Here is a 26,321-nt window from a genome sequence, read left to right as displayed (position 1 = left end):
AGCTGCTGTTGTGTGAGAGCTGCTAACATCTCATCTGAAATACAGCACCACTGGAAAGCTGTTGCAAGGGAATCTAATTTTAAGACCATAGTAGGTTGTATACTCCTGTATAATTATAATGTCCAAATTTGAATGCAGTCTTCCATTTTCCTCTCAAGAGGATATTGGTTCATTGTAGAGCTTTCAAAGAGTAAAATGTATATATGTTAAGTCGGGAGATTAATATTTAAAATAAACTGCATCTGTACAGCCAATGCTACGATAGGGAACACTGCTATCCCAAGGCTTTCAGGACCATTGAATGCCAGCTGTGGAATATGGCTGGTCAGGGTGAACTCTTTGCCTTCCTTTAGTGACAACACCTTCTCTTTTCATACCTTTTGTATATTGCCGAGGTAACAATGAACACGGACAAGGGAGAGATAGTCTTGTGCCTTCTCATAATATTTCAAAGCAGAGTCCATGTCTGCTTGACTTTCCAAGTATTGGGCCCACCATTTCCACAAGCTCCTGTGATCAACAAAGACAAAGTAAGAACTTGGCACAGTGGCTCTGCTGATACCAGCTGTAAGCAGAGTCCAGTAAACCCACATACAGAGCTAATGGCTTGACATTTTAAGAAATTACCTGCTGTAGTCAACAATAAGAAAATGGCAGATTTATTAATTGAGTACTGAGTATCAGTTTTCACCGTGAAAAATGAGGCCAAAATATCAGACACACAATGGGACGTAAAATAAGTGAAGGAGAGGAAAACAGTGGATTTAACACAAGCAAAAAGTTGGCCATGGAGAAAATAATGAGACTTAAGAAAGTCAAACCTCTTGGATCTGATGGTCTTGACCAAGGGTGCTTAAAGAAATAGTTGAGGAAAATACAGACCTGTTCGACAGAATTTTCCAAAACTCTAGATTCAGAAATTGTACCTTTGGTTTGGAAAATTGTGAGCTTTACTCCATTAAATAAGAAGGGAAGGAGAGTTTCTTTTATTTTAGTTTCATTCTTGGGATACGGACATTTACTGTCCATCCTGCACTGGCTTGTGGTTTACAAGGCAATATATTACTTATTATTAGTCCAGGTCTCTAAATTATTAGACCAATAACGTAACCACTGCACTACTGTGCCTGGTTTATATGATAATGCATTTTGATAGGAAAGATAAAATAATTTCTCTTGTGAGAGAATGTAGATCAAGGGAGCACAGCTTAAAATTAGAGTTAAATCATGCAGGAGTGAAACCAGGAAGCATATTTTCACACAAAGAATCATGGAAATCTGTAACTCTTTTCTCCAAAAGTCTGATGGATCAATTCAACTGAAACTGATAGATTTTTGTAGCATAAGGTGATCAATGGATATACAGCATCAGTGGATAAATGGAGTTGAGGTACAAATCAGCCATAATTTAACCATTTAATGGTTTAAAGGGCTGAATGGCCTACTTCTGTTTATATGTGAAAAGAAATCCCCTATTCACTCTGTCAAAATGATCTTTATTGCTAAGAAAACTTGGCAATTGCCAAGAAATCTTCTCCATCTTTTTTAGCCCAGCGAAAATGGTCCTCCTTATAACTATTTCCTATTTCCTGGTATCACCCTGATGATACAAAATTTTACACTCTCTACAGATGTAATATCCTTAATATTCATAGCTCTAGTGGAATTTAATGATCTAGATAGTGATTTATACAAATTTATAGTTACCTCTTGATCCTGCTATTTTATTTCTCTATTTGTAAAACAGACTAAATCTGTAACAAAAGATCATCCAACATCACTTCACTCACAGCATCTGCCCAATACTCTCTTAAGCTATCTGGCACTCACTTGTCCTTTGTTTTGTTGACATATATTTCAAGTGTTTGTAGATCTTCTAGAAGCATCCTTGGTACCTCAAATCGGTGTGTGTCTGACTTTTCATAGCTGTTGGGAAATCAAAATGAGGCACTTTATGGATCTCACAACCCTACAAAAAGGCTGCACTAATTTTTGTTTAAGCATTTTGCAGCTACGTTAAACCATTTGAAAAGTATAGGCTGGAAGTCCCTTTCCAGCTGCTGGAATGGTCCTACATGTCTCAACGCAGATATTGAGCACAATTCAGCACAAGGTGCTCTCTGTTGTAACTTAATTAAGAGCTGAAGAGTGAATTTGTTTGAGAAATATAACAGTTGTAATCATCACAAAAGCAAAATACTGCCGATGTTAGAAATCTGAAAAGCGAACCAAGAAAGAACAAAGAGTTGGTGCAGACTCGCAAGGCTGAATGGCATCCTTCTGCACTGTAGGAATTCTACGATTCCAGACACTAAAGCTGGAAAAGTTCAGCAGCTCAGGCAGCATCTGTGGAGAGAAACAGAGCTAATGTTTCAGATTTATGATCTTTCATCAGAACTGAAGAGAGAAATGTAAGCGTTTTTAAACCAGCAGGACAGAGTCTATGATAGGATGGAGGCCATGGGCGAGTAAATAGCAAAGTTTTCATGATGCAACAGCCAAAGAGAGTGGTAATAAATATAAGAAACAATGATTGTGTCCAAATGAGGCAATAGAAAGGCCAGCATGGGAGCAAGGTGGAGGGTTAAAATGACAAGCAACCAGAAGATTGGGGTCGTACTTGTGAGCTGAATGCAAATGCTGTGCAAAGGGATCACCCAGCCTGGATTTGGATTCCCCATTGTAGAGGAGACCACATCATGAGCAGTGAATACAGTAGATTAAATTGAAAGAAGTACAAGCAACTCACTGTTTCACCTGGAAGGAATGTTTGGGGCCTTGAAATGTTAAAAGGGAGGAGGTGAAAGTGTTGCATCTCCTCCGTTGCAAGGAAAGTTGCCATAGGAAAGTAAGGAGTATTAAGGGTATGTCCTATCCATTTCACATAGCTCAGCTCTCACCCTTTCGCTCCCTGCCAGAACTATAATAGGGCTTCCCTTGACCTCATCTTCCACCTCACCAGCCTTCATATTCAATGGATCATCTTCCACCAATTTCACCAGCTCCAAGATGATGCAACCACAAAACACATCTTCCCTTGCCTTCCCTTTCAGCATTCTGTGGGGACTGTTCCCATCACAACATTCTAGTCCACCCCTCAGTCACCTCTAACACTCTTCCCATACAGCACCTTTTCATGTGTAGACACTTACTGGCTAAGTGCAAGGTGATGGTCCCCTAGAGCTTCCAGGTGTTTGGCATAATTATAGTATGTTGTTCTCAGATGGACCCGGTCAAATCCCTCAGCATTTTCAATGGCCTTCTGCCACTGTCCTGAGGCCTGGTAAAACTTGGTAAGGAGATCAAACCGCTTACAGCTTCTGTAAAGTCTCTCTGCGTCCTCCTGCAAAGACACAACCAAGAAAATGACTAATCAGTTGCAGGCGCACCTTACCATAAAATTCACTGAATATCTTCCACCTTCATCAAGACTGCAATGTCTTGTGAATAACATTATGTTCAGTGATACTGATGTTGAGAAAGTGATCTGTGTATTTAATATATTAAATTCAACATCACTCCATCAGCTCAATTAAAGGCTGGCTATGAGCATAAGATGTGATCGGGGAGAGTAGAATAGTCCTCATGTTATTAAACTGGTAATCCAGAGGCCCAGATGAATTTTCTGGAAGCATGAATTTAAACCCATTTAATTCCAATAATAAATCTGGAATAAAATGAGAGTCTCATTCATAGCGATCATGAAACTAGGGAATTGTCATAAAAACACATCTGATACTCTAAAGTCCTTCAGGGGGTGTAATCTGTCTTCCCTCACCTAGTCTGTCCTATATGTGACTTCTGATCCACAGCAGTGTGGCTGGCAGTTAACTTTCCTCTGAAATGGCCTTGCAAATGGCTCAGTTGGATGGGATTTTCCAGCTGCATTCACCCCAAAACCGGAAAATGCCATCCGAGGTCAACAGACCTTTGCATGGGCCATTCCTCGTCTGCTACGATTCCTGTGACGGGTGGGATAGAAAAATTTCCCCCAGTTGTATTAAACTGGTGTAGAAAAGATTAATAGAAATAAAATAAGGTGGCATTGACCAAAAGATGGAAATGACAAAGATACACCTGAGGTATAAGTGAGCTGTGTGATGGAATACACCCACTTGCCTGAATGACTGCAGCTCCAAGAAGCTCAACACTAGGGAAGACAAAGCAACCCATTTGATCCAGCACCTGCACCCTGTAGTAATATGTACTTTCAATACTGCAACAATTCACCAACGTTTCTTCAATGACACCTTCCAAACTTGTGACCTCAACCACTTGAAGGAACAAGGTTAGCAGACACATGGGAACACCTCCATCTGCAAGCAGCCCTCCAAGTCACACATCATCCTGAGTTGGAACTATATTGTCATTCCTTCATTATCACTGGTTTCAAATCTTGAACTCCCTTCCAAACAGAACTGTGCATATACATTCACCATATGAACTGCAGCAGTTCAAGACGATGGCTCACCATCACCTTTTCAAGAGCACTTAGGAATGAGCAATAATTCTAACCTTGCTGGTTGTGTTCACATCTCAAGAATTAGAAACGGTGTATTTTACCATGAACCCCAGGCAGCTTCTGTCACATACCAGCATTCCCAACTGTACTGCAAGCATAGCCACTCTCGCATCCAGTTCTGGCTCCTTTTCAGCCTCTCGTAGGGCTCTGGCTCCCCTGGCATGGCCCATGTTCCCCAGACATACCTTGGCCACATCCAACCTCCGAGTTTTCACACACATCTTGGCCATATTCTCCCACACTGCCTCACTGCAGGGTAAAGAATGAGAGTGTTAAACAATACAACCAGTGTTCTCTATCATGTTACACATTTCTTTAGCAACCTCTTATTCCCTTAGACCCACTCTCTGGGCTCAGTTTAAATTGGATGACATTCAGTGAAAATAGATTTTAATTTATTCCAAATGACCTGGTACATAGATTGTAATTGAATGCAAGATTAATAGGGATGTTGACCAATACTGTTATATACAGGATAACAATCATTAGCTGGCAAGCAGTTAATGGCTAAATAATTAAAAACATCATCATGAATTTCATTATGTTGGTGATTCTTTACATAGTAAATGTACAGATTATCAAAAAAAAACAGGAAGTGGAATAGTGGAGACACCAACACTAGCCGTGAACAGAGGCCTTGCAAAAATCACCACTGATTAACACGTTTGTAGCAGGCAGTGATCAATTCTGTACCTAATGGCTCATTAAAGCATTTCTTACATTAAGGTTAGCTTGAGATATCCTCAGTTTATTCTTAAAACCACAAGTGCTTTTCTCCATTTCAGCACTGAGAATTCCACCCAACACAACAACCTCTGTCAAAATATAGGAACATGGATTGTCTCTTCCTCTTAACTGAACATAAGAACATAAGAAATAGGAGCAGGAGTAGGCCAACTAGCCCTTCGAGCCTGCCCCGCCATTCAATAAGATCATGGCTGATCTGTCTTGGCTCAGTTCCACATTCCCGCCCTCTCCCCATAACCCTTAATCCCCTCTCTTATCAAAAACTCATCAACCCGCGTCTTAAAAATATTTAGCGAGGTAGCCTCCACCACTTCAACAGGCAGAGAATTCCAGAGATTCACCACCCTTTGAGTGAAGAAGTTCCTCCTCAACTCCGTTCTAAACCGACCCCCTTTATCTTGAGGCTGTGCCCCCTAGTCCTACTATCCTTTCTGAGCGGGAAGAGTCTCTCCACCTCTATCCTATCCATCCCATTCATCATCTTATACGTCTCAATGAGATCTCCCCTCATTCTTCTAAACTCTAACGAGTACAAGCCTAATTTATTCAGCCTCTCCTCATAGCTCAACCCCCTCAACTCCGGCATCAGCCTAGTAAACCTCCTCTGCACTCCCTCCAAGGCCAAAATATCCTTGCGTAAGTACGGCGCCCAAAACTGCACACAGTACTCCAGCTGCGGCCTCACCAATGCCCTATACAGCGGCAGCAAGACCTCCTTACTTTTATATTCAATCCCCCTCGCGATGAAGGCCAGCATCCCATTCGCCTTCCTGACCACCTGCTGCACCTGCAAGCTGGGTTTTTGCGACTCATGCACAAGGACCCCGAGGTCCCTCTGCACCGTCGCCTGCTGCAGTTTTTCTCCATGTAAGTAATAGTCCTTCCTACCATTATTCCTACCAAAGTGGACCACCTCGCACTTGCCAACATTAGTACACAATTAAGTGCACCATAACTCATGGATATCAGACCCATCATAGCTCAGTGACTCAGTGAACTATGGTGCATAATGTGAATGAGTTACAATGGATTTAATTCCATTCTCATTGGACGAAGAGGAAGACACAATCGAGTTCTTACAATTCTGAATCCATTGAGAGATAATAAGGAATCCACTTTGTATTAAACTTAATGCGAAGTATTAAGATTAAATACTTGCAGAATTATGTTCTCAATGACAGCTTTCAGAGAGGCCACAAACAACCTGACCTCAAAGTTAAACAATACATTGATTACATTTAATTATGAACTTTCTCGCGCTTCTTTGCTACTTCATTTGTAGCAAAGCCATAATTTGGTACGTTCTATGCTTTGCTTAACAATGCAATTTAGAAAGATTTTAGAAAATGGGTAAGAATTTAATGCAATGTACCATAGAATCTCAACAGTACAGAAAGAGCCCATTCGACCCATTGAGTCTATGCCGACTCTCTGAAAGAGCATCTCAACCAGGCTTTCTCCTTTGCTCTATCAATAACTCTGCACATTTAACATGGTTAAATCATCTAATTTACACATCCTTGGCCACAAAAGGGAAATTTAGCATGGCCAATCCACCCAACCTGCACATCTTTGAACTGTGGGAGGAAACTGGAGTACCCAGTGGAAACCCACGCACACAAAAGGACAATGTGCAAATTCCACACAAACAGTCACCCAAGGCTGGAATCAAACCCAGGCATCTGGCGCTGTGAGGCAGCAGTGTTAACAACTGTGCCTTTGTGCCACACTTAAGTAAGAAAATGAAGCAAAAGGAAGAGGTCTTGAGATCTGTGCTTCAGGGTTGCAATGTGACATTTTCTGCAGCAAATCATTACTGGGTGTTGCCTGTGAATATGTTCACTTAACCCTTAATAGAAGTGTTTAGAACTCTCATTCTTGATACACAGATAAGGACTTATAAGCTTCTGTCTGCCTAGAATAGTGAGGCTGATGAAGAGCGCTCATAGTCTCATATTGAGCTAAGAGCACCAAACAGAACTGAAATAGCTACCAGACGAAGACTGAGGTTGCAAAATCGCTTCTAACATATGGAGAACAGTATTTGTTGTTTTACTGATCCTTTTTTCATTCAATGAATGAAATTGAAGGTTAACTAAAGACAGATTGTGAACTGAAAGCGAATCAATTTGGCATGTTGTAGAACTCAGGAGTTTAACTTGCCTATCAGAATTCCATTGTTTGATGCCGGACAGATAATGGAGAAAAGGGTCCAATAACTGAACAAAGTCCAATTAATTCCAGAAAAACACAGAGCTGATCCCAACAGAGTATTTCTTGGCAGAGTAGCTGTATGTTTATCAGGATCTAACTGTATCTGTACAAAAGAGACCTCCAGCTGAACGTTTTTACATTTTCAGACAATCTTCCAACAGCATAAGCACGAGATTAAAACAACAAGTAAAAGTGATTTGCATCTCAACGTGATCAGAATTTGTTAGACCATTTTTGTTATATTTTCCCTCATGGTTGAGAAGGTCTGAACTGTTTCTTTCTCCCTGCCCCCAACACCCCTCCCCCAGCATTTCCCAGACTGGTTTCCTGTACGTCAGAGCTCACAGCTGGGAGCTAGCTGGATGCTGCTCACTCTGGGAGACTTACTGAAGAATAATTCAGCGCTTACAGAGCTTGCACAGCAGCCTTAATCACAGCAGCGTGTATATTCCAGTCCCAATATTAAAGGGACACTGCTGATTTTCTATTTGTCTGCTGATCTTGTGCTAGCACAAAGGCTAATTGTTGAAGCTGAGAGCGTTGCATATTTTTTCTAGGATGGGATCAAGTTGTAAACTGAGTTCACAGTAGAACCACACAGACTACAGTTAGCAACAGATGAAGAAGTGGACTCGCTAACTGGGTAATCTCTCCTTCTTACTTACAATCCATGTAACTAGCAGTAAATCTGTGGGTATTCTGATTGTTTGGGGCAATTTAAACTGATTTTGAATCTAACCATTCTACAATTTTGCTGATGGACGACGTTATTCACTGAGATAAGTGAATAGTTATGCTGTTTAAATAAGCACTTTCCACAGAAGGAAGAAATAGTTGGAGTGATTGTAGTTTATTTTACCAAGTTTTATAAGTGTACATGCAGCTATAGTATTTGAATAATACTTTTCTTTAAAATCTCTAATTAGAATCCATTCTGCATCCTATGAATTTGTAAATTAGCATTACTTAAGGAAATTTGGAAGGACTTTTTTTAAAGTTAGTAGTATCACTGGCTGCTCATCTCAATGAGTGTGATTGGGTGGGGAAACAAAACATCCATCTGTAATCAATTAAATTGAAGCTGACTTTCTTTTGGATAAGAATTATTAGTGAATTTCTATTCCTCTTCCCTAACATTGTTGTGTAGCACTCAGTATCATAGCACTTCCTGGGCTATGTATTTGGAAGCACAGAAAAGACACTTTGAAAACCATGAAGAAAATGTAATTCTGCAAATCTGAACTAGAGATTGGGAGAAGCAGAGTGCTCCAAAATCATAGCTGCACTGAGGACAACACGTTCAGCAGCCAATATTCCTGCAATATATAATACTATTTGACAATACTCATGCTGTGTTATACAATGTAAACTGATAGGGATATTGGGAGATAACTCTATCATTGCAGCATCATTCAACCAAAATGAACAGAGGCGCCATTGAAGCTGAGGTCAAATTGGAAATTAAGTTTCAGTGTTCACCAGATCTGCAGCCTTGCTATTCTAAACCACCTATTTTGATTTTCTGTAAAACTGCATGCAATTGAAGGAACAAAGCCAACATTAAAAGGTATATAGCTATGAATTGCCCAAAGTGCTGTGCTGAATACAGTTCTACTCAAATTCCTTATTTTTATTCAATTAAATGTTTAAAACCCTAAAGAAGCCTGTCCAGCACTTAATGAGTAGTCAGAACATTCTTTAGCTACATCTCTGCTTTTCTGTACTGACTGGATTGAAGTGAAGACTTAAATGGTGGCTTGCTATAGCTTTAACATGATCAATACACTGACACTAAACACTAAAGCACTTGTTGTTTCAAAACATTCATCCAAGTTAGTAAACTCTAAATGGTAGTCCAGTGAAGGCTGTCCACAACTGTGTTACATGTACAACATAGGCTGAAGGACTGGGGAAATTACAATAAAACTAATTAACCATTTGAGCTATTCATCATACATCACATCCACTCACCAAAACTGAACATTATTTGGAACATGGGATTAAAAGATGACAAGAGAGTGCCATTGTAATACTTGAAACAGTATCAGGGAAAAAAAACACGTGTGACGCCAATAGTTGTGAGAGAGAAAGAAGTGGTACCCGTACATGGATCTGAGACAGGTCACAAAACTACCGGTTATGGCAGCATTTATTTTCCCCTTTGATTTGTATATTTTTAAAAATGTTTCCTGGTTTGGCATTACATTATAACCAGCAGGGCAAGAAAATAAGAGTAATTGCCTACATTACAACACTGACTACGCTTCTAAAGTATGTGGTGGCACGGTAGCACAGTGGTTAGTGCTGCTGCTTCACAGCACTGGGGACCCAGGTTTGATTCCTGGCTTGGGTCACTGACTGTGTGGAGTTTGCATGTTCTTCCCATGTCTGCTTGGGTTTCCTCTGGGTGCTCTGGTTTCCTCCCACAATTTGAAAGATGTGCTGGTTAGGTTAGCTGCATTGACCCGAACAGGCAGACTGCCTTGGGGAATTCCACAGTAACTTCATTGCAGTGTTAATGTAAGCTTTACTTGAGACTAATAAATAAACTTTAATTTTAATACTGATTATAAGACACTTTGAGAGGTCATGAGTTGTAAAAGGCACTAGAAATTCAAGTATTTCTTTCTTTCCTTTATTTAGTCAGGGAAACAGCGATAAAATAAATATGCTTACATAACAGATGTCTCTGATTTCACCCTTCACCTAAATCCAGTCACAAAATTGAAAGAGAATGAAGGTTGGAATTCTGACAGCTCCCAACTGCACATCTGTTATTCTATTTTATCCTGTACAATGATTGAAGTTTAACCAGAAATATTTCAGGGACTGCACAGAAAGCATCGTCTGCATTTCAATTGTGAAATGCAATCCACAGAACTGAGTATAGTTCTGAATATTTTCTTCCATTGAACATTCCTGGAGATGTAGTTTCTTCACTGTTGATAACATTCCAGTGGAGAATGTAGAGTTAAATCCCTGTTTGTCACTCTGGATGTGAGTACTAACTTGTGCCAAATTGTGACATTGTGAACCCATCCTTGATGCTTTGACTCTTCCCAACTCATTTCACTTGGTACTGTTACAGCCAGTGGAGATGAAGATAAAAAAAATCATCAGATAGACATCATCCTTTCAGATTTCATCTCAAAGTCAGCTCTTCCGACAATGCAACATCCTTGATATTGCATTGATTATGTACTCAGGTCCTGGATTGTGATTTGAACCCAATGACTTTAGACTTGAGCCAAGGTGATACAAGAATGCATTCAAACATATGTCACATAGGCACAAAGACAATGCTTCCAACTCATTGTCCCATTCCAACCTCCTGGCCAGGGATAACCAGGAATATTTAGTTATCAAACTCTTCACCACCTGACCAATCATTCATAATTAATTTCAATCTTTTGCAGTTAGAAGATGAAATGGCCTACCAGTCTATCAACTTAGGACAATCTCATATTCTGACATCGATCAGACAGGGTGGTTGGTTTGCATGTCACATGCTGCCTAAACCCTTTATTACTTCACTACAGTCAAATGTTACTGAGAACTGTTTTCTCACTTAACAGTTTTACTCCCAGGTGAAGTTTCACTGTTTGTGTGAGCCTCAGTATGTTTGTTATCTGAAGGTGACTGGGAGGAACAGTTAGTGCTTGGGCATTCATTCAAAGAATGATTGAGCAGTGATCTTGCCATGACTGTATGAGACGAAGACTAAATATAGGCTTTATGAATGGTTTTCATGTACTCAATCTTCTATAGGTCAAGAAAATAACATAGCTTCCAACTGGCAACAATTGGGAGCACATTGAAAGAGCATGATACATAACCAGCAAAGAGCCCTCCCCCATCCCAGACATGACGTGTGCTGAGGCATTGCATTCCTGCCTATCTGTGGTATCACAATGAAAGGGTTAAGCTAGAGAAATTGTGGAAAGATTTAAAGTCTTTGTGCTCAGGATTCTTCCTGTGTTCTGACTTAGAACACAATGATGACCATATGTACCTAACCTGCAGGAAACAGCAACTGGCTTTTAATAGAGAGCAGATGTGTAGGGGTAATAGAATTTAAATAGAAAAGTGCAGAAACTATTTGTGGTAACAGTAATATTGTGTAGTGATGTACTCTGGATGTACGAACTATAAAACAGGATGGAGTGAATCAGGCGGATGCAACACATGAATGGTTTACTGTAAATCTCAAATATAATTCATTTACTGTAAAATCTGATGTAGAAGTTATACCTTTAAGGCCTCTAAATATAACTGGGCCGTGCAGTCTGGATATATGCTGTATTTCACTACTTTCTATCTTATGTTATCAGGCTGGTTGTTAGAAGTTAAAAAGAGCCACTAAAAACCCTTTACAAACTGACAGCTACAGACTGATTTGAGCTACCTGCCTTTCCACATCTCAAGAGAGTCCCTCTCTCTTGCCTTCTGACCTCCTCATGGAGTCTGAATTTGTCCTCTTCACTTAGCCAGTAATGTCTCCCCAGTGAAACAATAAAGTTAGAGGTTTGTTTCGTCTGATTTTTAAGATTTTGCGTTGAAGAACATACAAATACAGTGGACTGAAAAGACTGGAGGAGGAATTTCCACAGCTTAAGGCAGGTTGAAGCTGGGATCGGGTATGGAACAGGAATGTAGACTGGGAAGCAGAGCACAAATACAGAAAGCATTGGATGGATATGGGGTCATGGCAGGTACAGGATGGATAAAGGAAAGTGGCAACAACCAGGAAAAAGGAAACCATTTGTTGTAGCCATCTAGTTCATTAGGATTTGGGACATTTTAGCTAATTAGTTATTTGGACCATCCACCTCACAGAGTTATAGAATGGTTACAGCACAGAAGAAGGCCACTCGGCCCATCATGCCAGCCCCACTCTCCAAAGAAACAATTTACTGATTGCCACTTCCCATCCTTCTCCTCATAGCCTGCACATTGTTCTTTTCAGATAATAATCCAATTCTCCCTTAAATGCCTCAATTGAAATTGCCTCCACCATACTATCAGACAGTGCATTACAGATCCCAAGCACTCAGTAGACGGGATTTTATGGCTTTGCTTATTCCGAAACACTAAAATTCTGCCGGAGTTCAATGGATCTTTCCATAGTCCGCCTCTCGCCTGCTCCAATTCCCACGGCAGGCTGGAAGGCAAAATTCCGGCCCTTGTGTGAAAAAGCTTTTTCTTTGTGTTTCCATTACTTCTTTTACCAATTACCTTAACTCTTTGTCCTCTTATTCTCAATCCTTCCATCAAACTATGGGGATGATTTTCAGTCCATGTTCGCCACCATAGAAAATGATGATGTGGGCTGAAAATCTGGAGAGAATTGGGAAACATGATGCCTTCTGGCAAAATCACATAATCACATTCCATGATCTTCCTCGCCCCTCACCAATGATATCACGAGGTTCATGTCCACAAAGGGTGAGAACTTTATTTTAATGTATTTAATTAAATTTTAATATAATTAACAGGGTCCAAACACATGTTCCCCCCTTGCCATATTTTCAAACCTTGTTGACCTGACGTGACATCAACGAGGTTTACAACAGGTTCATCCAGACATGAATTTGTCATGGGGATCCTTTCAGGGGCACAATGGTTATTATAGCTCCTGGGACAGGGGGGCATGACGTGGCACTGCTCTCTGGCACTGGGTGGCACTGTCAAGTTAGCACTGCTGTGCTGGGGCTGTGTCAGGGAGGACCCAAGTGGGAGTCTCATGGAAGGCAGTGTCAAGTACGTGTCATAGGGGAGGATGAGGGACAGCACGGGCTGAAGTGGGGAGGAAATGGCTATGATGATTGGGTTGGGGGATTTGAAGGGGGGGGGGGGGGGGGGGGGGGGACGGTGGTAGTGGCGGCGGTTTGCCCGATACCTCTGTGCTCTGTGTGGGGTGGAGAAGTTATTTTGTTTGCTCTGATCGGGGCATCCTTTTTCTCTGTGGAACTGGCTTTGCCCAGTCTTCAGGCTCTGCCCCTGAAAATGATGGCTTGAAACTCACCCTCCTGCTTTTTTCTGACAAAGTGCCATAAGATCTGGAGAGAAAATTTGTCTGCTTCTCTGGAGAGAAACACACTGGTTTTCAGTCAGATTCTGACACCTTGTCATATTTTGGTGAGATTCTGCCCAGTTTTGCCCCTCATGATTTTGCATATCTTTATCAAATCTTCTCTCAGTTTTATATTCTCCAAAGAAAACTGTTCCAACCTCTCCAGTCTATCTATGCAACTGAAGTTTCTCATTCCTGTAACCAGTCTTATGAATCTTTTGTGCATTCTGTCTAATGCCTTCACATCTTCCCTAAAGAACTGGACACAATACTCCAGTCAAGGCCGAACTAATATTCTATGCAAGTTTAGCATATCCTTCTTGTTTTTGTACTCTACACCTCCTATAAATAAGACCTTGGATGATATATGCTTCACTAACTGCTCTCTCAACCTGTCCTGCCACCTTCAATGATTTATGCATACATACATCCAGATGCCTCTATTCCTGCAATCCTTTCACAATTGTACCCTTTATTTGTATATAATTCTTCCCACCAAAATACAAAACTTCGTTGCATTAACTTTAATCTGCTACATTCCACCAAACTCACAACTTCCTTTGAAGTTGTGCACTATCTTCTTTATTGTTTATAATACTTTCACATTTCGTATCATCTGCAAAATTTGAAATTGTGCCCAAGGTCTGGGTTGTTACGTGTCAGGAAGAACAAGGATCTTAACACTGACTCCTGGGGAACTCCACTATTAATCTTGTTCCAGTCTGAAAAACATCTATTAACTACAATTTTCTGTTTCTTGCTACTCAGCCAATTCCATATACGTGTTATTACTGTCTCTCTTATTCCATGAGCTATAACTTTGATAAAGTTCCACACAACAGGCCTGTGAGCAAATGTATTTTGGACGTTCAAGTACACCACGTCAACACCATGGCTAGGATTCTCCCAAAAAAAGCTAAGTGCTCAATAAATGGGAAAACCTGAGTGTTCCCCGCCCGTTTTTTGGGCATATTTACCAGAATTAATTTCCGACACTAAGCAATACAGAGTGCCATAGCATGATTCACTCTGAAAAGGAGGGGGTAGGACCTATTCACATCCGAGCAGCCAGCAGCATAATATAATGGTAAGTGGGCTACTGTGCATGCACCGATCTGTCAATGGGGAGATTGGCGCAATTGCATTGGACTCCCCATCACCGGCTTCCCGATCTCTGGCCAGTCCCACAATCCCCTGATCGCTGGGTTTCCCAACCTCCCCCACCCTGATCGCCAGCCTATCGGACCTTCCCAGACCAGCCCTGATTCCGCCCTCCACCCCGATGACTAGCTCTGAAGGCATCTACACCTATCCCCTTCCAAAGCCCAGCCCCAATCCCTCCCTCTCCCAATGCTCCATTTACAGACTGGCAGCAGAACTCCCCCTCACACCCCCCACCACAATGATCATCCCCCAATAGGTCATGCCCCACAGTATGGCCCACCTCTCTGGCCCTGCCTGCTTGGCATTGCCTGGTGCCCAGTGGGCAGTGCTGGGTTGGCAATGCCAGGCTGACACTGCCTAAGGGGCACCTCCCTTCTTGCCTCCAACCTCGGTAGTGGGGAGCAGTCATAAACCCCACTAAGGGGGAAGGGGGTAAGATGCAAGCAGACCTGGGAAATACTATACCGGGCCCACTAATTGTATGGAAATGGAGATTTCCATATGATGATCAGCTCTACACCGATTTCCGACATGGAGCTGATTGTGCTAAAAAATGTGCTTGGGAGACTGAACCTTGTTAAAGGCCTCCTGCCCATGTCTCCCAACCTATTACTCTCATCAATCCACTCTATTACCTCGTCAAAAAACTCCAACAGGCTAGTTAAAAACAATTTGCTCCCCTTCATTAACCTGCATTTGCCCAAATAACTATCAATTTTGTCACAAATGGTTGTTTCTAGAAGTTTCCTCACCACTGAGTTAAAATGACTGCCCTGCAGTTGTTGGGATTGTCTTTACATCACATTTTGTACAAAGGTGAAATATTTGCAATTATCCAGCCCTCTTGAAAATTGTGGCCTGTGCCTCTGCAATTTCCACTCTCACTTTCCTCAGTACTTTTGTAGGATTATGATCCTGGTATTTATTGACTTTAAGTACAGACAGCCTTTCTAATACCACTGCCATATCAATTTAAATTCCTTCATCTGTGTGAACTACGTCCTCTTTCACCATGATCTGTGCAACATCTTCTTCCTTGGTAAAGACAGATGCAAAATGTTATTTAATACCTCAGCCCTATGCCTCCATGCATAAATCTCCTCTTTTATATCTAATCAGACCCACACCTTTTAACTCCCTTTTAATATTTATAAGCTTATTGAAGACTTTTGGATTCCCTTTTATGTTCACTGCCTGTCTGTTTTCATTCTCCTTCTTTGATTTTTCACTTTCCCTCTGAACTTCCTATACTCAGCCTGGTTCTTCTTTGTATTATCTATCTGGCATTTGTCATGAACACATTTTTTTCTTCTTCATCTTAATTCTATCTTTTTTGTCATCCACATTTACACTCATTAATCAACAATCCTGTCAATGAATGATCTCAGATCAATCCATTCTGAGAAAATTTACAGAAGGATGCAACATTCATTGAGACAAAAGTTTCATTATGTATCGAAGATTGACAGTACATTGAGATTGTACCTCCTGTTATCCTTATAGACCACTAGTTACTTTTGAGGTTTAATCATTGTTGCTATGTAGAAACATACAAACATATGAATTAGCAGGAATAGGCCACCTGGTCCCTTGAGCCTGTCAATAAGATCATGGCTAATTGTAACTTCAACCCCACATTTCTTTCTACCCCGATAACCTTTCACCCCCTTTTTAATCAAGACTCTATTTTGCTCAGCCTTAAAAATATTCATGACTCTTCTTTCTCTGCCTTCTGAGGAACAGAATTCCAAAGACTCAGTACTTCCTGAGAAAAAAAACTCCTCACCTCTGTCTTAAATGAACAACCCCTTATTTTTAATCAGTAGCCCCCAGTTCTACATTCTCCAAGAAGAGGAAACATCCTCTCCATACCCACCCTGTCAATACCTCTCAGAATCTTAAAGATTGTGATCAAGTTGCCTCTTATTCTTTCAAACTTCCTGTCAAAATGGACCATTTCACATTTGCCCATACTATACTCTATTTGCCAGATATTTGCCTACTCATCAAATTTACCTATGCTCCTTTGTAGCCTCCTTATGTCCTCTTCACAATGTCTACCTATCTGTGTCATCAGAAAATTTAGCAACCATATCTTCACTACCTTCATTCTGGTCATTTATACAAATTGTACAATGTTGAGACTGCAGCAGTGATCCCTATGGCACACCTACTTGTCACATCCTGGCAACCAGAGAAAGACCCATTTATGCCAACTCTCTTTCCTGTTAGCTAGTTAATCTTCTATCTATATTCAATATGTTATCCCCATACCATGAGGTTACATTTTATGCAATAACCTTTGATAGGTCACCTTATCAAATGCCTTCTAGAAACCTCAAGACATAACATCCACTGATTCCCCTTTATCCACAGCACTGTGACTCTTTTAAAGGACTCAAATAAAGTGGTTAAACATGATTTCTCTTTCATAAAACTATACTGACCCTGCCTGATTGCCTTGAAATTTCCCAAGTGCTCTGCTATAACATCTTTGCTCTGTAGTTGGTCCAGAATATGCTGTTCTAAGAAATCAATCTGAAAATGTTCTATGAATTCCTCATCTACGGTACCTTTGTCCACGTGATTTTTCCTATGTGTGTGCACACACAGATTAAAATACCCCATGATCATTTCAGTACCTTTTTGATCAGCTCCCATTATCTCTTATTTTATGTTCTATCTTACCATGTAGTTACAATTATGGGCCTGTACACCACTCCCACAAATGACTTCTTGTCATTATAATTTCTCATCTCAACCCAATCTGCTTCTATGTTTTAGTTTCCTGAACATAGGGTGCCCCTCTCTAATGTGCTAAAACCATCATTAATTAATAGAACTACCGCTCCACCTCTTAGCTTCCTATCCTTCAATATTCAGGGCTCAATCTGTGTCATCTTGTAGCCATACCTCTATTATAGCTACCAGATCGTACTTACTGATTTCTATTTGCACTATCAGTTCATTTGTTTTGATAGTGCTAGTGCCCCATAAACTGGAACCTATGTCTCCCACACCAGTCTTTGAGCCATGCATTCACTTCTCTAATTTTATTTGTTCTAGCCAATTTGCACATGGCTTGGATAATAATCAAAAAATTATTAACTTTGAGGTTCTACTTCTCAATTTGGTGCCTAGGTTCTCATGATTGTGCAGAACATTCTTCTTCATCCTGCCTATGTCGTTGGTATTTACATGGACCATGACCACTGGATCCTCCCCATCCCACTGCAAGCTCCTCCCCAGTCTTGAGTAGATGTTCTAAATCCTGGTACTGGGCAGGCAACACTACCATTGAACTCTCATGCTTTGCTACAGAGAATAGTGTCAATTCCCCTCACTATGCTGTTCCCTATGACATTCTTATGTTCACCCCCCACTTGAATGACATCCTGTACCACTATGCCATGGCAGTCAGCTCATCCACTCTGCAACCCCTACTCTCATCCAAACAAGTTAAAAGATATTCAAATCTGTTGGACAATTGCGGAGGCTGACATTCCTGTCATTTGGAGTGCTTTACCTGCCTCAGCAGCAGTCACACCCTCCTGTCCCTGACCACCTTCCAAACCAGAAGGGGTCTGACTACCTCCTGAAACAAAGCATCCTGGTAACCTCTCGCCTTTCTGACTTTTTGCCTTGTCCGCAGTTTAGCGTCCAGCTCAATGACTGAGCCGAAGCTCAAGCTGCAGACATTTAATGCAGACCTGCTAGCCCTGGATAACAACAGTATCCATGAGCTCCCCCATGCTGCAGCCTTGACACACCTCCTGCCCTGTCATACTTACAAGCTATAATTAATTACTTAATTATCTTATTCAATTATTTAATTTCTTTTATCTATTTATTAATCTTATCACAAACTCCACTTATCAGATTTCACCAGATACTTACTGGTGTAAACTACTTTTTTGAGTGCATTGATAACATTACTAACATGAGAGCAGCCCTTGAAGCTTGTCTCAAAGGTTGAAGGACCAGCCTGATTTTAGGCGGCACCTTTTGGACTCACTTCCTCCCCTGTGATAGGGCACGAACCAATTCCTACAGCATAAAGCAAAAGGAGTCCCTCCCTCTCCTCACCAAACTTCCTTTTCTCACCTCACTTTTACACACTATTCAAAGTCACACTTAGGAAAAACCAATTTGTGAGGAGAAATATTTGACAAACAGAAAATGAAATAAATGACCAGATGATCTGTTTTTGATGGTGCTGGGTTTTCTTTGCATAAAAATTCAAAGCAAACTTTAGTTTATGTTTATTTATTAGTGTCGCGAGTAAGCTTACATTAACACTGCAATGAAGTTACTGTGAAAATCCCCTAGTCGCCACACTCTGGCGCCTGTTCGGGTACGCTGAGAGAGAATTTAGCATGGCCAATGCACCTAGCTATCATGATTTTCTGACTGTGGAAGGAAACCGGAGCACCCGGAGAAAACCCACGCAGACATGAGGAAAATATGGAGACTCCAGACAGACAGTGACCCAAGCCGGGAATCGAACCCGGTCCCTGGCGCTATGAGACAGAAGTGCTAACCACTGTGGGGTTAGGGGATTCAGAAATTCTACTCCCCATTTACTCCAATGCAGTAATACATTTTCTGCATTAACCTCAGGGAAACTGCATGTAAATGTATATTTTACAATTTACCAATGAGGTTATTAACAATCCTCACTGTTACAGGAAATGCCAATTCTACTCTCAGTGAAACTCTATTACAATCAAGATTGAAAACCAAATTCCATTCTTGATTTGTGCGAAGACAGACTTTTATTTTGAACGTTTGTTTAAAACAATTTAATTCATTTGCTGACCTAATACAAAAATGAAGAATGAAAATGTCAGCTATTCCCAGCACAGAGTGAACCACTACAGTAAAAGGGAGAGAAAAAGAGGAAGAGAGAGACGGGGAAGTGAGACAGGGGGCAGAATGGGGGTGGGGCAGAGAGAGAGAGAGAGAGAGAGAGTGGCAGAGAAAGAGGGGTGAGAGAATGGAGAGAGGGGGAGAGAGAGGGAGAGCAATAGCAAGAGGGAGAGAGAGAGGGGGCAGAGACAGAGGAAGAGAGAGGGGAGGAAGGAGAGATGGAGAGGGTGAAAGAGAGAGAGACACACATACAAAAATAAGAGGGGGGAAGAGAGGGGGGCAAGAGGGAGAGGAGAAAAAGGGGGCAGAAGAGAGTCCCGAAAGGGGATGAAAGGAGGGAGGGAGACAGGTGAGAGAAGGAGAGAGGGGGGAAAGAGAGAAGAAGATGAGGAGAAAGGAGAGGGGAAAAAGAAGAGGGGAGAGAGAGAGAGAGACAGAGAGAGATGGGGGTGAAGGGAGAGAGAAAGAGGGGCAAGGGGGTCAGAGAGAAGATAGAAAGGAGAAGAGGGTGGAAGAGAGGAGGAGAGATGAAGAGAAAGGAGGAAAAGGAGTGACAGAGGGAGGACTGAAGCAAATGAGAGGGGGAGACCAAGAGGATTGAGGGAGAGAGGTGAGGGAGAGTGTGAGAGAGGGGCAAGAAAGAGAGGATTAGGGATAAAAGAGAGAGAGGAAGGATGAGAGAGTGGGAAATGGGAGAAGAACGTGGAAAAGGGGAAAGGAAGAGTCAAAGGAGAGGGGTGAGAGAGGTTAGTGAGAGAGGAGTGAGGGGGGACAGGAGAGAGTGGGAGAAAGAGTGAGTGCAAGAAAGGAAAAATTAACTGAAAGCAAAGCACATGAGAGAGAACAAGGGACAAAACAGGGAGAGGGGGGAGGGGGGAAGGGGTGGCGGGAGAGTATATGAACGAGAAGAGTAACAGTAAGAGAGAGAGAGCGCTACAAAACAAGCCAGCAAGAGAGACTGAATGCAAAAAGATGGACTAAAGCATCCAGAGGCTCTAGAATGCAGTGTCATTACATTACAGTGACATTACAGTGTCCACATGTCTGAGAAATAGACATGCAAACCATAGTACAAGTTCTCAGAGAGAGGCAGATTGCAGAACTTGTCGTACAGAGTGTACACTTATATGCACCAATCCTTTTTCACCCAATAACTAAATACTACTTGAAGAGCCAAAATTGATCAGAAGCACACTATCACAATTTGCAGAATGTTAAGGAAGAAACCCATGGACCACTTTGGTGCCATTCTATATTTTTCATTTCCTCCATAGTGACCTTGTCCATACAGCAGAACACAGAAGGAGAAACTGTGCCATTTCCAAATTATTTGAGCCAGGAGTTGAAAAAGCTGCTTTGATTGTCGTCCAGGTCCCTTCCTCTGAGGAAACACATCCTGTTAATGTTTGACTGTGAAGTCGCAGTGCTGAATGTTTGTTGCAGCCAGCAACGCCCAAAGACTCACCAACACAGTTAGAAAAACAACAGTTTCCTCCGAACTTTCAGAGTCGTTTTCTCTTTGGTATCTTACCAGCATGTCAGGATTGTGTCAATCTCAAAGCATGAAGTCTATTTCAACAGCACGCTCAATTTCTGCTTAACTGTTTAATCAACTGTGTGGTGCTTTGCTGCAATTTTTAACATTCTGATTTAAACTGAAGGTCATCTCAACAAATATCACAAAAAGCTGACCTGGACATCAAACTGATCTGCTTTTCAACAAACTGACAAATAGCTGCACTGGGCTAGTGAACATCCATTTGCCTCCTCAAGCTTTACTCAAGGCTCTTCACTTGGAGCATCCATATCTTCAACAAAAGGGATGGACCTGCGTGAGCGACAGCTTATCACTGCTACATCTCCAGTCAAGAAGGCACAAGAGGGCGGATAAACCACGATCATCTGCACCCAGCTTGAGCACCCAAAGTACTGAGAATCTGACACATCCCTGTTGAGGATACTGGTGGATGCGAGGATGAACCTTCAGCTCCCCTAGCAGCTCTCAGACAGCTCTAGGTGTACCTGCACTTCCAATGCACATGAGTGTTTTGTGTAGAAATAAAACAAGCTCCCTTGTGTTTACTTGGCAACTTAGAGCTGTCTTGGAGTTGAGGAAGAGCAGCTGGGCATGGCTGTCCAAAAGCTGGTGGCCACAGCTGTAGCTGTGGCTCTCCTGTCTCTGATTCTCAACAATGCAGCAGCGTTCACTCCAAACTGGGTTTACCAGGCCCTGGAGGATGGGAAAAAGCGCAGTGTGGGATTGTGGAAGATGTGCTATGGGATTGATAAAAGCAAAGGGTCAATAAGGCACGAACAGACTTTGCATCGTGAATGTGAGAATTTGAACTGGGGATCGGAGCACCATGGATTTCAGGAATCTCGGAACACAGTCAAACGTAAGTCTGTAATCTCACATCAATAGCTGGGATAGGATCTCTTTACAGTTGGCTAAGGAGATGGGAGGCTAATGGATCCCTGTTCCTTTACTCCTGGGAAGGAGATAATTACAAGAATTTCTTTAATGTCTCAAGATAGGAGGGGTTAATGAAAAACCTACCATTTAATTCTCACTCTACACTCCACAACCCATTGTTGTTTTGGGAGGGAGCGGTTGGTAATGAAAGCCCTGTACTATCAGTAAGAGAGTGGGCTAATGAACCTCAATTACTGAAAGGGCTTGGTTACCTTTAATGTGTGGGCAGAGAGTTACCAAAATATTTGTAGACTTTAGCTATCTGGCCTAATAGTAATATTTGTGAAAACATGTGACAACTGCATGGAGAAGTCTTCAAAATATAATAAACAGAGATCTTTGCATATTGGCCTGCAATATGGCCAGTTGAGAGGCAACATGAGGTTGCATCCCACACTGGACCTTAAATGCCATTCAGTAATAAAGGAAGTCCTATCTCTATACAAATCAATTAGCTAGGATTAGTGAATAGCCTTAGCTCTATCATTGTAGAATATCAAGGCTTTTACATCAGCATCTTAATTTGAACAAGGAAGCCGTGGAGTTGCAGTAATTACCTGAGATAAATGAAGCTCAGATATAGTTCCTGAATACCAAACACAAACAACTGAAATATGAATTAGGAGTGGGAGTAGGCCATTTGGCCCCTCAAGCCTGCTCTGCCATTTGTTAAGATCATGCTGATCAATTCTCCCATCTACTTCCTACATCCTTTGACTCCTTTGTTAATCAATTAACTCTTCTACCTTTAATATATTCAATGACCATGCTTCCATTGCTCTATGGGTAAGAGAATTCCACAGATTACAATCTTCTGAGAGAGAAAAAATATCTCCTTATATTGACCCCATATTTTTACTGTGTCCCCGAGTTCTAGTCATTCAATTTAGGGGAAACATTCCCTCATCGCCCACCCTGTCAAGTCCCTTCAGGATTTTATATGCTTCATTAAGATCACCTCTCTTTCTTCTGAACACCGATGGATATAGGTCAAACGTATCCAACCTTTCTTAATGAAATAACCCCTTCATCCCAGGAATCAAATGAATGAATCTTCTAATGCAATTATTATGTTTCCTTTCTTAAAGAGGCTAAAAATGTACACAGTACTCCAGATGTGGTCTCACCAATGCTCTGTCCAACTATAGGAAAACTTCCCTATTTTTATACTCCATTGCCCTTGCAATAAAAAATAATGTTACATTTGCCTTCCTAATTATGTGCTATATCTGGATACTAACTTTTAATAATTCAGGTACCAAGAAATTCAAATCTTTCTGTCCTGCAGAGTTCTGCAATCTCTCCATTTAAATAATATGCTGCTTTTCTACTCTTGCTGCCTAAGTGGACAAGTTCACATTTAACTCCAACTATGAAATGTTTGTCTACTCAACTTTGCAAGCTTTCTCTTTACAACTTGTTTTCTTACCTATCTTTGTGTCACTAGCAAATTTAGCAACTATACACTTGGTCCCTTCATCCAACTCATCGATATGGATTGTAAATAATTGAGGCTTCAGCACCCAACCTAAATGTCCTATTCATCCCAAATCTCTGCTTCCTGTCAGCTGAGCAATCCTTTATCCTAATATGTTACTCCCCTACGATCTGAACCAAACTAAGTAACTTTTAACATTGGAATTTAGCATTCACCAATTCTGCAATCCAAAACTACAGCAAAAAAATCAAACTAAATGACAAGAAATTCTGGGCCTGTTGTTTGAAATAAGATACTGTGAAGTATCCATATATCAATGGTGAAGTGTCCAAGGGAAACACATTGATGTGTTAAACCTCTGATATCGCTATTCCAAAATAGAAACTTTGCTGGGAAGCCAGGGTGTGTACATGTTAATGGGAAGTTCCTAACACGGCATTTGCTCATTGGAAACTCACTCCATTGTCTAATAATTAACTCTTCATTCATTGCGATTTAAAAGTTGTCTGAAACTACTGCAACAGCATTGTGCAGCAACAAGGTATAATATTTGCTGAAAGAACAGGCATCAATGCAGAAAGAGTAAGCTGTAACAGTATTGATTGCATGCCTTACTCACACCATCCAAAGAGCTATATGGTCCAGTGTTCGTCAGATTATGCCCAGAACAGTCCGAAACCAGACATATAGGGCAGATTCTATGAAGGCTCACAAACCTAACTAAGCAGGAATGGTTAAGGATCTGTAGGTCCTGAAGCTGGTGGATTGCAGGTTTGTTCAGTGTTCCGACAGGGTTTAGACAAGCCAGTCCTTCACATAGAGTTGGTTACTAAGTTTCCACAATTGGTTAAAGAGTAACAATCTGCATCGTGAATGTGAGAATTTGAACTGGGGATCGGAGCACCATGGATTTCAGGAATCTCGGAACACAGTCAAACGTAAATCTGTAATCTCACATCTATAGCTGGGATAGGATCTCTTTACAGTTGGCTAAGGAGATGGGAGGCTAATGGATCCCTGTTCCTTTACTCCTGGGAAGGAGATAATTACAAGAATTTCTTTAATGTCTCAAGATAGGAGGGATTAATGAAAAACCTACCATTTAATTCTCACTCTACACTCCACAACCCATTGTTGTTTTGGGAGGGAGCGGTTGGTAATGAAAGCCCTGTACTATCAGTAAGAGAGTGGGCTAATGAACCTCAATTACTGAAAGGGCTTGGTTACCTTTAATGTGTGGGCAGAGAGTTACCAAAATATTTGTAGACTTTAGCTATCTGGCCTCATAGTAATATTTGCTTAAAAAAATTAGAACATAAGAAACATGACCACATAGTCTCTTAGCCTGCTCATTATGATTATGGCTGACCTTCTGCCTCAACCTAGAAAAAACAGCAGAGTAGGAGAATTTTTGAAGCAATGTAGATTATTCCATCTACATTGAACCTTGAATGAGCTGACTCAACCTTAACTGTACTAGTTGGTATTCAGTTGGTATTTATGGCTGTGTAGGGAAAGGCACGTTTTCCAAACTCTAGTCCCATTTTAGGCTGCTTAGTTTTAAACCTGTGTCATTAAATGCAAACTTCCAATCTCAGGAAAACACCCAGCTTGCAACTACATCTCTCAGGTTTCAAAAACCTAGATTATGATTCCTATTACCATTCAAATTTCCTTTGCTACAAAGGAACCAGGTTGAGTTTCCCAAGAATCTCCTTTGTAAAGTTTTAAGACTTGAAAGTAGCTCTTGTTCTCCAATGACAAGGCAGTAACAATGGTTGAGCTATTGACACCATTAAAGTACCTATATCAGTCAGTTCCAAAACTAATCAGTATTGCCATGGTTACACTGAGAGTCCAGGGACATGATTTTCCGGCTGCATTGCGCATGGTGCAGATCGCATTGGGGCAGAGCGAGGTCGGAGAATCAGAAGTGAGGGGTCTAACGCATTCAGTGCTGGTGTAAAATCCCTTGGAATTCTCCCAGCCACTGCACCAGGATATAAACTGGTCCTCACCTAGCAAGAGCAGGAACTAGATTAGCATCCTTAAACAAGTATTTAAATATGCCCTGTCCATTTGAGGCCGGATTCTCCCTGTTCCCAGGATTGTCTAACCTTCGAGTGCAACAGAAACCTGGCAAGAATCACTATTAGTCTCCACAAATGGACACCAAGCATGATGGTCACATTGGGTGTCTCGGAGGCCACTGAAGCTCCTGGATGGTTGGGACATGTATGAGCAGTGTCCACCTGGCAGTGCCAACTTGAAGGGAAGAAGTGTGGGGAAACTGCGATCTGATTTGTGCCATAATGGTGGCGCGAATCACACTGGTTTTCTCTCCCAAAATGACACTTCGGAAAATTCAGTCTCATACCTCCATGCACTGCATGATGACAGAGTAGGTACATGTATCAGAGATGGTGATGCACACTGTTGTTTTCCATTATTGTGGGATCAGTTGCAGAACACTTGACAATTTTCTTTTGAGCATTGTTTCATGAGGTAATGCATGATAGAAGTGGGCTGCATTTGGTCTTTTGTAAGTTAATCACAATGTTTCCCTCCCTTGCAGTTCAGTTTGACATGATGAGAGCCTGTAATCTGATTGCTACAGTAGCTCTGACTGTTGGCCAGCTCATCTTTCTTCTTGGATTGATGGAATTGCCACTCATTACCCAGGATTCGCAGTGGTGGGAAGAGGCCATAGCTGCTCTGTTTCAGCTGTCCAGTGAGTAACACATCTAATTTACCATTCTGAGACCTGCCATGAAGAGCCTGTGCAAAGCAGCATCAGAAGCAGACTGACCGCTACTGGATT

The 26,321-nt window shown here is 41.4% G+C and overlaps 2 protein-coding genes across 6 annotated transcripts in view; one reads left to right on the top strand and one right to left on the bottom strand.

The window, feature by feature from the left end:
• The window catches only part of ift140 (intraflagellar transport 140 homolog (Chlamydomonas)), a 114,147-nt gene that overhangs the window by 14,665 nt on the left and 73,161 nt on the right, over positions 1 to 26,321 (bottom strand). For all 5 annotated transcript variants that reach the window (XM_080206698.1, XM_080206701.1, XM_080206700.1 and 2 more), the window contains 4 exons: positions 4,594 to 4,771; positions 3,153 to 3,343; positions 1,831 to 1,926; positions 378 to 510 (listed from right to left, as the gene is read on the bottom strand). In XM_080206698.1, the coding sequence (XP_080062824.1) occupies positions 378 to 510; positions 1,831 to 1,926; positions 3,153 to 3,343; positions 4,594 to 4,771 (598 nt within the window). The remainder of the gene's footprint in view (positions 1 to 377; positions 511 to 1,830; positions 1,927 to 3,152; positions 3,344 to 4,593; positions 4,772 to 26,321) is intronic.
• Positions 7,883 to 26,321, top strand: part of tmem204 (transmembrane protein 204) — a 35,758-nt gene continuing 17,319 nt past the window's right edge. Inside the window, exons 1-3 of the mRNA XM_080206697.1 lie at positions 7,883 to 8,126; positions 20,864 to 21,985; positions 26,076 to 26,231. Of these exons, the coding sequence (XP_080062823.1) occupies positions 21,718 to 21,985; positions 26,076 to 26,231 (424 nt within the window). The 5' untranslated portion in view covers positions 7,883 to 8,126; positions 20,864 to 21,717. The remainder of the gene's footprint in view (positions 8,127 to 20,863; positions 21,986 to 26,075; positions 26,232 to 26,321) is intronic.

Source organism: Carcharhinus amblyrhynchos, chromosome 18 (assembly GCF_965287045.1).
Source record: "Carcharhinus amblyrhynchos chromosome 18, sCarAmb.v2.hapA, whole genome shotgun sequence".
NCBI lineage: Eukaryota > Metazoa > Chordata > Chondrichthyes > Carcharhiniformes > Carcharhinidae > Carcharhinus > Carcharhinus amblyrhynchos.
Note: the sequence above shows the minus strand (reverse complement) of the source record. Positions and strands in the feature narration are given on the sequence as shown.